Here is a 14,092-nt window from a genome sequence, read left to right on the forward strand (position 1 = left end):
AAGAACACTTAGCCCTGCAGGCAGGGGTGGGGAACGGTTTATTTTAAGGCACATTCTACAGATACCCCCAGCCTCCACAATGAACAAAGATCATCTCTATTAAAAGCGTGATTTCATCCCATAAGTCCCATCTGATCTAAGATCTCTGGTCCCTTTATTTACAAAGTCATCTTTTTCTCACAACCATTTCATCCATGGTCACAAGGACCAGCGGAAGCAGGAGCTCTGTTTGGTATCAAGTTGGCACTGAGGTGCCAGGGGTCAGGTTTGCAGAAGGCGGTATTTTGTGTCTTGCTCTGGAGGATACTTGTAGAAAAGCACGAGGCGGATAAAGCCGGTAAGGATTCCTGGAAGGTTGGGCACCTGCAATCAAAAAGCTGCTATAAAGACCATGTTAGTTTCTGCTCTGTAGACCGGATGCCCCATCCAGAGTCTGCTTACCGTGATGTATGGGTCTTTGAGGCGAAACCCATAGATAGACCAGGAGGTAGAGGAAAGAAGGGTGGCAATGGTCAGTGAGAAGGAGAGACGCTGGGTTGATTTAGTCTGAATGATCTTGGCCTATGGCAAAAAATATTCTTGGTTCAGCTTCATAGAACCATTCCTGAATCCTTGCCAGAGGAATTTCCTCATGAAAAGGACCATGATCCCTGAGATGTGTCTTTCATCCAGCCCTTTCCTGTATCCCACTCACCCACCTCTGCTGCCGCCTTGACATCTTCCAAGAGCTGGTCCCCCACCCCACCCCTGGAGTATTAGCCAGTGGCCGGCTCAGGGACTCACCAAGTCGGCCAGTGGGGAGAGGTACATGCTGATAGTAAAGACACTGCAGAAGAGGCCTAGCTGCTGAAGCCGAGTCTCAAGGTCCGGCACCAGGAGCCAAAAGTAGCCATAACCCAAGAGAAGGACAGCCAGCAGGGTTGCCGTCTGGAGGAGCACGGCGTGCTGCAGGGGAGAGGCGTCTTACATGTGTGTGTACCCAGAACACTGATCTCTGCTGGAATTGCCTCTTTCTGTCTTCGGCCATGCTCTAATGGGGAAATCAGCTTTTATCCCAGCCTTTTTTATGTCAGTCTCTCACCAGTCCGTTACTTGAAGGAAGTGTCATCTACACAACACTGAGGGTCTCCGGGGAAGGAGAGAGCGTCTTTTTTTCTCCCTCCCTTTTTTATGTGAGCCTCACATACATATACAATAAGAGGCTAGTGAATATTGGTGTGGTTGAATGGGGAAGCAGAGCTAATGGCCGTTAGCCATTGGCCCTGGTCCTAACCCTAAAGGAACTATCAGATAGTTTAGCCCTCTCTCCGTAGACTGTTGGAGAGCACAAAGTATCCTTGACACCACGGGGCTGGGTAAGCCACCAGCCTTTCCAACAAGGGGAGGGTGGGTGGCCCTGTGTGCATTTTTTTTTCTTCTTCTTTTTTCTTTATTTCGGAGGTGGGGACCGAACCCAGGGCCTTGCGCTCTACCACTGAGCTAAATCCCCAACCCCCCTGTGTGCATTTTGAAGGGTTGACTTCATGGGAAGGAGAAGCAGAAGGGCCTTCTAGGAAAAGGAAATAATGCCATCCTGCTAGTCTTTCAGGAAATAAGACTGTAGGCTCTGCCAACATGGCCAGGTGTGGGGCAGAGGTGGGTACAAGGGAGGGCCTCTACCTTCTGAGGACTGTAGTGCAGATATGCCAGGATATATAGAGTCTGAAGCACTGCACCCACAGTATTGACGATGATGAGGGTCCCATCTCCCTTCAAGACTCCATAACTCAGCCAGCCCAGGTTGCTGTGAGGGAAGGAGGATTATGGTCCAAGGGGCTGGGGTTGCAGTGGGTCCCCAGGGTTCTCTTGCATCTCCCTCAGCCTTTCCCACCGCAGCCAACAACACTCTCACTTGACATCCGTGGTGAGAAAAGGCAGAAACTGGATGTTGTCCACGCTCCGTGTCCTCTGCATGTGCCTGAGGTCCGAGCTGGAAGGGGACCCAAAGGAAATTATTAGGAGTGGGTAAAAGATTCCTCAGTGCTTGTCACCCATCCTGAACGACAAGCAGATCTCCCCCCTCAGGCCGAGCAGCCAGCCTCGCCTCGGACCCCAGATCATCCAACCCTATTCCACTATCATTCTGGGTTCCAAATGCAGCCAGAAATTGTAGCCACGTCTCTTGACCACTTTCCTTTCTTGACTTCCTGGTCCTGCCCCAGCCCAGTTCATCCGCACTCTCACAGGCCAGTGGAGAACATGCCCAGGGTGAAGAGCACGCAGGCACTGGAAAGGAAAGAGTCTGCCACGCCGCCCGCCTCCATCCCACCGGAGCCTGTTCCCTCGCACTGTGCAGCCCGCCAGCAGCTCAGGCCGGGAGCTGCCGAAGGCGAAGCCCCGCCCCTCCTCGCGGAACTGCGCCGGAACCCGCCCCCGCCCGAACTGCACCGGAACTGGGGACCCTGCCAAATCAGCGCCGCGTGCTGGCCGGGTGGTTTGCTGAAATTTGCGGGCCTGGGTCCTGATCTTGCCCTTCAAATTGCACTTAGTGGTTTTAATATGGTTCCTGCCTTGGTCCCGACCCGGCCTCTCCTCACACCTCACATTCCTTGTATCATTTAGACCACTAGTCCCAACTTTTGTGTTCTTGTATGTTCTTGTGTCCTGGACCACAAACCCTAAATTTAGTCTCACAAGTCTTCAACGTGCTTCCAATCCGTATCAGAAACTTGGTTACCCAGCTTCCGGAGGTTTTCTCTGGAGGTACTTGAAACCTCTTTCTGGTATGTCCCCCAAATAGCAGGAATTGCCATCTCCTTCAGATAGCCTCCCTACGAGACCTACCCTATCCATGGACAACCTACCCCTGGCCCCCTGTTCCAACATACTTGCTGCTGGGAACTTTCCCTCCCAGCCTCCCACGCAGCTGTTCTGGTGGGGCTGCGCACATGCTTAGCTGGCATCCAGCTCACTGACTCACCCAGACAGCACGAGTTACCTGCATGGTAGGCCAAAGCCCAGCACTTGAGGCTGGTGAGGCTCGACAGGAAGAATTTAGAGTGGGTGAGGAGAAGAATCTATTGCCCACTCTTACAGGGAGTTCTGCAGAACCCTCAGAGGAGGAAACACTCCTCCTTTGGCCTGGTAAGACGCACGTATTTTTTTAGAAAGAGGAAGAAATTAAAACTAAGTTGGGTCATATTTTTTTTTCCTGATCCTAGCCATTTATTTATTTTGTCTTTTATTTTGTTTTTGTGAGACAAGGTCTCACACCGTAGCCTAGGCTGGCATTGGAATTATGGAAATCTTGTTTCAACCTTCTGAGTGCTAGGGTCATAGGTCAGAGCCATCATGCCTGGCTACTTAAGTATTGTGCTGCTGAGGACTGAACTCAGGGCTGACACACATTAGGTTACATTTTACCTTTTTTTTTTTTTTTTTTGGAGCTGGGGACCGAACCCAGGGCCTTGCGCTTGCTAGGCAAACACTCTACCACTGAGCTAAATCCCCAACCCCACATTCTACTTTTTTTGAGGTACACCTCCAGCCCTTTATTTTTGCTTTTGAGGCAAGGTCTGAGTAGCTCATGCGATCTCAAATTTTTAACCTTCCCACCTCAGTCACCAGAGGAGCTGTGCATCATACCTGCCCCCGTTGCTTCTGTTTGACGCAGAGCCTAACATACAATAGGGACAGAGTGGTCACGAGTCAACATGGCGGGGCAGAAAAGCATGTCCATTAAAAAACCAAAAACATCACTTTATTATGAATCCAAGAACACTGTATAAAAAACCTCCAGTCGTAGAAATGAACAGACAGCACGTTTATATACAGACACTGTACATGTGGGCCCTGCCCTTTAAGCTAAACTCCACAGACTATACACATGGGCACTGCCCTTACAGCTATACTCCAAAACCAGGCTGCTATAGTCCTCCTGCTGGCACAGCTTCAGGGAATGCTGCCCCAGGGAAGGGGAGGATGCAGTCAGTGCCGGGCTACAAAACTCTCTGGCAGCCCAGCAGGTGGAAATCTTGCAGAGATGCTGGGTCAGCCCAAGCTGTCTCTCTTGTACCTGGCTTCCCCGCAGGAAGCTGTCTCAAGCTTTTCCTTTGGTCAGTTCATCTGCACATTATGGCTTCCTTGGGGAAGGACATTTTTACCAAGTTCAGTGTCCAACTGCATGGCCTCAGGCTCTTTCAGCGCATCTCCCAGTGGGTGCTCTTAATGGGCCAGGTCCGCACAGCTTGTTTCTTTGGCTTAAAGGTAGAAACCACAGGGAAAGGACCTTCTCCACTTCTTTCTCCATCCCTCTGAAGTGGAGGCAGGGATGGCCCAGTTGGGCTGGTTGAACTCCTTTCGGTTAAAACCCTTAATACTGAACCTTTCTGAGGCTTCGTGGTGGCGTCTTGTGCGTGTAGTGGGAGAGGTTCCCAGGGCTGGGGCTTTGGGGGTGCTTAACCCTGCCCCTTAGTCCCGTTCCAATCCGTAAGCCAGGGCAAGCAAATACCTTCACTGAGTTTGCAGCAGCAGCAGTGGTAGGAGCAATACTGCCCAGACCAATGGGAAGAGGCGGGGGGCGGCGCTGTGACCAATGCTGTGCAAAACCTGCACTTCCGGGTCATCTGCCAGGTGAGAAGACAAAGAGAGACAAGGTAAGTGTTTGTATCGGCTTCCGGCCCAACAGGATTTAGCCAGCCCGTGTGTGAGAAAGGAGCCACCTCTACTCCTCAGCCTCCTTAAGCAAACCCCTTCCTGTGACCCAGGCAGCCTGGCTCAGGGTACCTACCTGCTTGGAGTCTCTTCTCCTGTGGGTTGGCATGGGCGTGGGGGCTGTGAGCTGAAAGACAAGAATGGAAGTAGATCAGGCTTTTGGCACCGGGAGGCAGAGAGGCGACTTCCTCCCCATCCCACATGGACAGAAGGAGGCAGAGGGCCAGACACTCACTGATTTTGCCATTGACAGTCACCTTCAACTTCAGGCACTGGGTTTCCTGATGGTAGATAGGTTTGGCTGTAAAATAAACCCATAAGATGTTAAGGAAGGAGCCTTTGCTAGAAGACAGGAGCTCAGATTTGTCTGACGGCTTTCTCAGTGCCCTGATATATATATATATATATATTATATATATATATATATATATATTTAATTTGAGGCAGGGTCTCTGCACAGAGCCCTTGCTGCTCTGAGATTGACTATGTAGACAAGGGTGGTCTCAAACTCAAAGATCCACATGCTTCTGCCTCCTGAGTGCTGGAATTAAAGGCGTGCGCCACCACACCCCACTAAGGCTAAGTTTCTCGTCTCCGCCTTCCACCTCCCCATCAGAGGGCTGGGATTACAGATGCACCCCACAGCCCCTGGCTTTTTATGCGAGTTCTGGACAAAGTTTAGATTAAGGCTTGTGTAGTAACTGCTTTTTAAAAAAAACTTAAATAAATTTTGGGATGACAGGATCTCATGAAGCCCAAGCTGGCTTTGAGCACACTATATACAGTCGAGGCTGCCCTTGGACTGCTGATCTTCCTGCCTTTACCTTCTGAGAGCTGGAACCATAGGTAAGCGTAGCCTCCCTCCCTTCCTCCTTCCCTTCCTTTCTGTATAAGATATGTATTCAGCGTGTGTGTGTGTGTGTGTGTGTGTGTGTGTGTGTGTGTCCCATGTTTAGAGGTCAGAGGACAGTTTGTGAAAACAAGTTCTCTCCTTCAGTCACGTGGGGGCTGGGGATCAATTTCATGTTGTCAGGTTGGCAGTAAGCGCCTTTTTATTTGCTGAGCTATCTCATTGGCTCTCTCTCTTTCTTAAAAGACCTTATTGATTTTATGTGTATGAATACACTGTTGCTGTCTGCAGGCACACCAGAAGAGGGCATCAGATCCCATTACAGATGGTTGTGAGCCACCATTGTGGTTACTGGGATTTGAACTCAGGACCTCAGTGCTCTTAACTGCTGAGCCATCTCTTCACACACACCCCTTACCCCTTTGTGACAAGGTCTCTATACGTAGCCCAGGTTAGCTTTAAACTAACCTTCCCAGGCCTTCTTGCTTTGGCCTCCGCAGTGCTAGAAACTGTAGGTGTGTTTCGCCAGACCTGGACCTGGTCGCTTTAATTTCATTCTCCTCTCTGCACTTGATTTGAAAATTTAATCTTTAAAATATTTTTGGGGCTGGGGATTTAGCTCAGTGGTAGAGCGCTTACCTAGGAAGCGCAAGGCCCTGGGTTCGGTCCCCAGCTCCGAAAAAAAGAACCAAAAAAAATAAATAAATAAATAAAATAAAATAAAATATTTTTAAATTAATTTTATGCATGCGAGTGTTTTGCCTGAGTACTGTGCTGTGTACCTAGCGCTTTCAGAGGTCAGAAAAGGACACTGGATCCTCTGGAGCCAGAGATACGTTAGATTTGAGCTGCTATGTGGTGCTATGATTCGACCAGTGCTCTGACCTGATGGACCATTCCTATTAAATCCTTTTTAGGCACAGTCTCCTCCAGCCCACACCCGACCTGCCTGGCTGGCTAACCTTGTTGTTACCTTCAGTCGTTAACTACTTTCTGACCAGTGTGCAGCCCCAGATTCTATTCTCTGGAACAACGCTCAGCTTAAGCCGTGGAGTGACAGGGCCGTCCCTGTCCCTTCCACACGTCCCATTCTCACATTTCCCAGCTGAAGTTGGGTGAGGTCTTCGTGGTGTAATCTCCCTTTCCCTGGACCATTTTCTACCATGCTGACCTAGACTCAGCCAGAAGAGTAAGGCCTGGATCTAGTCTTTACAAAGCCCCTGGCCTGGTAGGTCTCGGGATTCATCCACAGGTTTCTGCCACTCTCAGGAGAAAAGTCTGAACCCCTACTGGTATTTGGGGCCCAAGAATCTGTCCTACCCACTTTCTAAGCCCAGCACTTGGTTTCCTGTTCGCCTTTTTTTCTGGAGCTGCCACCCTCCCTTTGCCCGTGCGCCCTCCTGTCCAAGTCATTCCGTACTTGGCCTTTTCTGTCTTTGACCTTGGGCAGGTACACGGGTTATTTTCCCAAGTGTCAGGGCTGGAGAGATGACTCAGCAGTTAAGAGCACAGGCTGCTCTTCCAGAGGTCCCGAGTTCAAATCTCAGCAACCACATGAGTGGTAATGGCATCCAATACCCTCTTCAGGTGTGTCTGAAGACAGGGTACTCATTTACATTTTCCCAAGTGTCTGGTGCTGTCTATCACACGCCCTTCTCTTGGCCCGATGATTTATTCGGAGTCCTTCCTAGCTTCGGAGGACAGGGGCTGGGAGTACTTTTTATCTGTGTGCCCATTTACACAACAGCGCCTAAGACACACCTGAAGCTCAAACCACACCCCTGAGTTTAGACCTGGAAGGGGAGGCTCTCTGCTACTTGATTCCCCATTAAGCATTCGGCCACCCATGCTCTGAGGCCGGTCCCTTGTGCACTCACAGATGTAGTAGTAGCTGTGTCCTTCCTTGAACTCCTTGCCCAAGGTGAAAGGCGTGAAGCGCTGGAATTTCTCAGACAGCTTCTCCGGGCCGTGCTTGGCACTGGGCTGGTTGCACTTCCAGCGAACCTGGTCCTTGGACTGGGGCTCGCATGTCACATACTCCTGGTGTTCCACCATGTACAGCGTGTATCTCTCCATGGCAGCATCTGCCACAGAGTCGTCCTCGTAATGTGGGCAGATGATGTCCAGATAGTCATTCAGCTGCACGTGCACGGTGTAGTCCTCCTCTCGGAACCTGAGCCCAGGTGAAGCAGGAGGAAGCGGTTCAGTCAGAAGTCAGCCCAGAGCCTCGAGCTTCCAGTGTATTACATCGTCCCTCGTATTTCACACTGGGGTCCCAAAGACGTCTCCAGAACCTCAACTCCCATATTTACTGATCTTGGCTTCTTCATTCCCTCACTACCATCTCCTACTCAAAATCCAAATAACATCCACTAAGCATCTCTCAGGTACCGAAGCCTTCTAGAACGCCTCAGGTATTTCCCCAAGGACTCGCTTCTAAACATTTCAGGAGCTCACTTGCCTTTCTATTCTATTGATGGATGTTTCCCCGGGGACTTCCTTAAATGCTGGTAGACTGCACCGTGGCTGGTCTGTGCTTAGGAGCCCAGGCCTCTTTCTCTTTACCACACTGCCGAGCCCCTGTCACATCTCTGTCTGTACTTACCCCGTCCTGCCCCTCACCCATTCTCCCTCAGATTCCCACTATACTTCAGCACCCCGATCCCCAGTCCAAACCCAGATTCACAGATAATCAAACCCTATCAGTTTACCTCAGATCTCCCTTTCCTGTTACTTGTGTTTATGCCCTGATCTCCTCCTTCCATTTTCTCACTCCTGAAAATCGCTGTGATTTTATCTCCAAGAGTAACAATTTCACCTTCCCCTGATGAGAGGCTGCAGTTCTGAGACCAGAGACTGCCTCTGCCCTCCTCTTCTCCCCAGGTGGAGCCAGCTCCCCTCCCCCAGTTGGTCCCCTCAAGCCCTGCAGGCTCCAGCCTGACTGCCCACCGGCCCCTCCCCATGAGCCCCAGACACCTGGCTCCAGGCTGGGTAGGGTCTTAGCTGTAGGAAAGTGCTTCCCTCCTCCCGCTGAAAGCCAGTCAGCTTCTCTGAATTCCCCCAAGCACCGCCAGGAGATGCTCTGCAGAGCTGGCTGCCAACTTGCTTTAAACCAAAGTCCTTGGCATGGGTGGTGCCCATGGTGATGGTGGGGTTCCATGGTGGCCACCCACCACCCGGTCATCATGATCCTTTAGAGCCCTGGCCTTGCAACAGCTTGCAGCCTCTAGAACTAGGCTTAGCAGGCCCCTCCCCCACCCCGGGGAAAAGAGAGAGAAGCAGAGGGAGGCTTTTAAAATTCCTCTCTGGAGAGATAAACATAGAAGCCATTTCAGAACAGGTATTTCAGCTCTGGGCCTGGCGTCTTTCCCCTATTCCCGTGATGGGCACTGACTCACTCATGCCTCATCCACCTCTGCTACCCGCCCAGGCGCTCCTGGGAGCATGTGAGATTTTACCTTGTCAAATGTGAGCTGCCCCCTGGACCCCAGGACAGCCCAGTACCGGTTTGCCCAGTGCCAGCTTCTGGGCAAAAGGAGCAGAGAAGTCTGAAGAGCTAGGGTACCTCTCTCCAGGACCAGGGTCCAGCTCACAGTGGCACCTTTCTCTGACACTGCCTCTGCCTGGAGCCTGGTGATCCCAGGACTAATGCCCACTACCCTGAGTCACCTATGCAACCCTACACCCGCCCTGTTCATTGCCACCTCATCTCTTCCCCCAAGCTGGGCCTGGCTAGACCGCCCATGACCTCCACTCTAGACGGACTTTCCTGTAGCTGTAAATAAGACAGGGTATGTGTGTGTCCAGAGGGCCAGGGCTGAAGCTATACTTAGCGTCCTATCTCCTACACTTAGCCCGCCCCTGACACTTAGTCTCCATCTGGAAAAGGGGGTTACATTAGTGGTGGAGAAGACAGGGAGGGGGGTAAGGAAGAGGCTCCTTCCTGAAAGAGAGGAAACCTGGGAGCTTGGGAACGGAAAAGGCCAGGGTTCCCCCCTCCCTACTCATGGCTTCCTGTCCCCTCCTCCTCCTTCAGCCAACACCTGGCATGGGCATAAACAGGGACTTTGCTCTTTCCCACTACCAGGACGGGACTAGGTCAGGGAGGCAAGGGGCAAGGCCCAAGGGCTGGCTGGGAGGTGGTAGTTAGTACCCGGGGCTGGGAAGGCACCCCCTTTAGGGGTGGCAGCTGGCTTCATCTTGCCCTCTGACATGCCCTAGACAACAGACCCTCAATAGGCAATGCCAGAGGAAACTGGCTCACTGGAGCTAGGAGTGGTTTAGTGGTATTTTGTGGCCTCGACCCCTCACCTCAACTGCTAGGCCGCTTTCTCCTTGGTCCACCATACCTCTCTCTTAGGTTTTGCCCATTACTGTTCTCCTAACTTGAGGAAACTCAAGGGCAAGAACAAAGGGCCCGGCAGTGTCTTCCTCTCAATACCATTTGCTTCATTGCCCTAAAACCTGCCCGGGAGAAATTACCTCCTTCCTGTTACAGCCTTTGTAGCCCTGTGAAGCCCCACTCGGCTCCTCCCCAAGCTTTCCAGTGACACTACTCCTCTTACCGGTTCCTTAGTGTGACCACCTCAGCCACTCCCTTGGTCTACCCATGCTCAGCATGTGCCTAATTTATGCCTCCCTCTCCAAAATCCTCGGAGGTACTCTCCAGACTCATCTTAAATACAGACTGCATACCTAATACCCCAAACGTGGGTCTCTCCTAAGGGTCTTCCCAGGGCTACTCTGAGCATTGTGCTTACTCTTGATGGCAAGAGTTGTCAGTAGGTGCCTGTCAGGATACAAATGCCCAAGTGGCACACCAAAAAGGGAGTCCACAGAAGTTTCGAGGGGGTACTTAAAGAACCCCCAGAGGCCAGGCCAACGTTCCACTATCAAGGCAGGAGCGCTCAGCATGAGAGCCTTACTTTAGAGTGATAGGATGCCAAAGGACTGAAACAGCGCCTGTGCAAGTAGGCATGAGCAGGTTTCTGCCCTGGTCCGCTGTTGCCAGGTACTAAGGGGAGATACAGACTGAGGTGAGGAGCTATAGAATCCTTCCCACCCCTGACCAGGGGTTGGCAGGGACAGTTACCCTGGGAAAGGGCATTGCCAACCCGGCACCCAGGCTGCCAGGGAGTCCCATGGCTTACTTGGGATTTGAACTGTTCCAGAAGACGATGTGGCGGTCAGCAGCGGCCAGACTGCAGCACAGACCCAAGAGAGGGGCCCAAAGGAACTCCATAGCGCGGGGCCGGGCCGGGCCAGGCCAGGACGAAAGCTCCGCAGTGTAAGGTTCCCACTGGCTTCTCCACGGTACAGTAGGCACCACGATCACAAATCTGGCCTCTTTGCTGCTCGACTCCGCCTTTTGGGCTGGCGCCGCTCGACACCCGCCCCGCCCCCGCCCCGCCCGGCGCGCGCTGCCCCAGGGCTTGGTGGCTACAGAGGTGGAGGAAGGGAAAAGGCTTTGGAAGGGAGGACTCCGGTACCTCAGGGACAGAGAGCGCTCCGGGGTCTGCACAGATCCTCCCATAGCTGTGTGTTTACTTACGGGGGCGGCGAGTGTAGGGGCGCGGGGGGGTTCTATGTGAGACTCTGTAGGCTTTGTGGGAGCTGGAAAAAGGGAAGAACTTACACGTGTGGGTCTGGGAACCATTGCAGCGAGGGGCGCCAATCTTGTCAGGGTGCGAGGTGGGGATATAACCACACCTTTCCTGAGATTCACACCCAGGTCCGTGCACTCGTCTTCTCACACTCTCTCGTGATCATCCCCACCCCCCATATCACTCCTCCATGCCTAGACTCTGGCTTGGCTGCCCCTCCCCACACAGACGCGACTGTTTGTTTTTGTTGGGTTTGTCAATGTTGTCTTTGTTCAAGAGATTGTGTCATCGCTTCGATGCCGGGAATAAAGTACGACGTTGTATGTGATCAAGTGTGTAACGTGTGCGGTCAGGACTAAGGGCTCCTCAGCCCATCAGTACTTTATGCGAGAACTCACAGGACCCTTGGGCTCACGGGGTGTGGGGGGTGTTATTAATTTTTTTCTATAGCGCCAAAGTACACTAATGATCTGTTTATATGTTTCACGTGTGTCTTGAGCGAATGCGTTCTTGCAGATGGAATGTGGGAATATAGTCATGAAGGGTGGCAAACTAACCGACACATGTACATATGGCGTGTGTAAATGCGTGTGATGGCGGGTAGGTGTAAAGACACTTGTGTGTGGAAGCGTGTGAAACGCCTGACATACATATGCTAATGTTTGTGAACAGTGTGTGAAGATGAGGAGAGACGTGTTTGGGCGTGCAGCGGGGGTGGGCTGGAGTGGGGGTAGTTTGGGCGGCTGTGTTTGACCCACGTCTGACTTGGGTCTTCCAGTCGGTGGGCTCAGTACCAGGCTCAGAACCCCTCCCCCGCTCCATGTAAACAACCCTGCAGGAATTCACCTCTCGAATCAGCAGCTGTCTGGAGAGGGGTTGGCGGCGTCTGCGCCTGAGTTGGAGCTGGCGGGCAGGTGTTTGATTAGGCTCGAGTGCATTCTTGGAGCTGTAAAGTCAAAAGCTGAGTGTTTGGTAGTTTGCGCGTGTGTGGCGATGTGCCTGTGTGCGTTGCAGGGTGTGATGGGCGGGGGTTTCCGTCCCTGGCCTCCCTTCTTTGCGGCTGCGCATCAGAGCAAGCCGCAGACCCGGGGCTCTTTGCAGTGTCCGGCCCAGCTTCCTAGGCTTCCAGGCCGTTTCATCCCGGTTTTTTACGGCCAGGCTTGGCGGCAGACCCTGTAATTACATCGGGCCAAGACGCCGTGGCCAGTTCGGTGCTGAGCCTGCAGAGGAGGAGCTTGGAATTGAGGAGGGCTCTGGCTTTCCTCCTCCCCTTCCAGGAGGTGGGCCCTGCTTGTGGCTCTCATCATAAATATTTACAGAGCTCCAACTAGGTGCCGCGCCCCGTAACCCCGCGCCTGGGTCAGGGTCCGGCTTTGCACTAGCACACGCCATCTGCGCGCACACCTGCCCTAGAGGACGTGCTAGAGTCCCATGCAGATACTAGGTGCGGCTCGCCCCTCCCTCCGGGTTCGAAGTTTAACCGCAGCCCTGGGGAAGCACCTCACGCGCTTTTTGCTCACCTGGAGGAACACCTAGGTGAAAGTCTCCCACGCGCCCCTCCTGGTGCGAGTACTCCCTCCCAGTTCCTTTGCTTCATAGGATTTTGTTTTGTTCTTTTCTGAGTTGCGGGCGCAAGCACTAAAAGTAGCCGGACAGTGTTTGTTGAGTGATGTCACTCACTATAAAGGTGTAAACTGTGGCTGCTGAGAAACTCGCAGGGAGTTAGGCAGTGGTACATCTTTAGAGAAAATAGCCCAAGATTGCCTCCAGAGGAGACTCGGCTTTAGGCCCGATCACCTCTGCTGGCTGCCAGTCTCCCTGGGCTCAGCCTAGCGTAGACACGTCTGCCTCCTGCCTGCCGGAGAGTAAGGCTAGAGTAAGCTAGATGGAGAGGGTGCCGGAAACTTGCCACCGACTGGACGCAAAGCCTCTGGTTTAGGACGGTCGCCAGAATTTTCACTTCAGACCTTGATCCTATCCATGTATTTGCGCTTTTAGAGGTAGCTCATCTGTTTTGGCTACCCCTTGACTGGTTATTGCCCCTTAGAGCGTAAGAATGAGGCTAAGTCAAATTCTCTGCCCTCCGGGAGTCCTGAAGTCGGTAGTTGGGCACATGTTTTCCTGGACTTGGGTAGTAGAGGAAATACGCCTGGCAAAACAATCTTGTTAAGTGCTGAAACTCAGATCTGTCACCGCACAGTCGCACGAGTGCTCCTGGAACCGCTGCGCCGACTGGTGGGCGGAGAGGAGAGTTTCAGGCTCTGTGAGACAGGGACGTGGACAATAGGAGGGACTTCAGAACGCGGAATAAATCTAGGCCTCCTGGGCATCGCAGTTCTAGCTTGCCCTGGCGTGTCTGGCTTTGTTTGGGGCTACCTGTTACCCTAAACTTGTGTACCTGCGTTGTCTCTCAGCACTCCCATCCCCAGGCAAACATCTGTGCTAAGTGGCAAATATGTATGAGGTGTCTGTCTGGGGAAAATCCCTCTGTGAATCTCTTCTGGGAATTTTTTGGGGGGTAGGGTTAACTCTGGGTGTGCTGGGTGGGGGTGGGGAGAGCCTGTTCCCACAGAGAGCACTGTCTACCCTAAGGCAACTTTTCCAGACTGGAGCAGCCACAAACATTCAGCAGCATGACTTGATGCTTCAGGCCCCAGGGCATCTCTGGGTATTTGGATGAGGCAGTAGAACAGTGGGCCCTGAATTCGGAGCCACTTCTGCCTCACTCTGAAACTAATTTAGGAAAGTAAAGTCTACAGTGTCTCACTCTGTATACAGAGCAAGATGTGTGCACGGTTTTTTTGTTTTTGTTTTTCCAGTTTGGAAAATAGAGGGAGTAAAGAAAAGAGTTTCTAATGAGGGTTCCCCCCCCCCCATTTTAGATAGGGCATCATTAATATGTATCCCTGACTGTTCTCAAACTTGTTATATAAACCAGGCTGGCCCA

At 52.3% G+C, this 14,092-nt stretch overlaps 2 protein-coding genes across 4 annotated transcripts; both read right to left on the reverse strand.

Annotated features, from left to right (window-relative positions):
• Positions 1-20: 20 nt before the first annotated feature.
• Positions 21-2,401, reverse strand: Slc50a1 (solute carrier family 50 member 1). 2 transcript variants are annotated; one of them, NM_001106445.1, is given in 6 exon segments: positions 21-363; positions 442-561; positions 784-945; positions 1,660-1,783; positions 1,892-1,969; positions 2,224-2,401. In NM_001106445.1, coding segments are annotated over 6 exon segments (666 nt in total). In that variant the 5' UTR covers positions 2,304-2,401; the 3' UTR covers positions 21-261.
• A 1,312-nt stretch (positions 2,402-3,713) lies between these two features.
• Efna1 (ephrin A1) lies at positions 3,714-10,883 on the reverse strand. Of its 2 annotated transcripts, none has more exons than NM_053599.3 (5): positions 10,693-10,883; positions 7,420-7,715; positions 4,928-4,993; positions 4,769-4,819; positions 3,714-4,604 (listed from the first exon to the last, which is right to left on the reverse strand). In NM_053599.3, the coding sequence occupies exons 1-5, from the start codon at positions 10,782-10,784 to the stop codon at positions 4,492-4,494; spliced, it is 618 nt and encodes a 205-aa protein (NP_446051.2). In that variant the 5' UTR covers positions 10,785-10,883; the 3' UTR covers positions 3,714-4,491. The 2 variants fall into 2 exon arrangements, with proteins under 2 accessions (NP_446051.2, XP_087491989.1); XM_087635863.1 differs by lacking the exon at positions 10,693-10,883 and adding an exon at positions 9,001-9,189.
• Between the last annotated feature and the right edge of the window lie 3,209 nt (positions 10,884-14,092).

The sequence above is a fragment of the Rattus norvegicus genome, chromosome 2 (genome assembly GCF_021556685.1).
Source record: "Rattus norvegicus strain SHRSP/BbbUtx chromosome 2, alternate assembly SHRSP_T2T, whole genome shotgun sequence".
NCBI lineage: Eukaryota > Metazoa > Chordata > Mammalia > Rodentia > Muridae > Rattus > Rattus norvegicus.

Coding starts and splice junctions, on each gene's coding strand:
- Slc50a1 (XM_087619657.1), bottom strand. CDS start 1,953: ATGCAGAGGACACGGAGCGTGGACAACATCCAGTTTCTGCCTTTTCTC. Junction 1,784..1,891: donor TTTCTCACCACGGATGTCAA/GTGAGAGTGTTG, acceptor CTTCCCTCACAG/CAACCTGGGCTGGCTGAGTT. Junction 562..783: donor TCTCCCCACTGGCCGACTTG/GTGAGTCCCTGA, acceptor TTTTTGCCATAG/GCCAAGATCATTCAGACTAA.
- Efna1 (NM_053599.3), bottom strand. CDS start 10,784: ATGGAGTTCCTTTGGGCCCCTCTCTTGGGTCTGTGCTGCAGTCTGGCC. Junction 7,716..10,692: donor TGGAACAGTTCAAATCCCAA/GTAAGCCATGGG, acceptor ACCTGGGCTCAG/GTTCCGAGAGGAGGACTACA. Junction 4,605..4,768: donor GGAGAAGAGACTCCAAGCAG/GTAGGTACCCTG, acceptor CTCACCTGGCAG/ATGACCCGGAAGTGCAGGTT.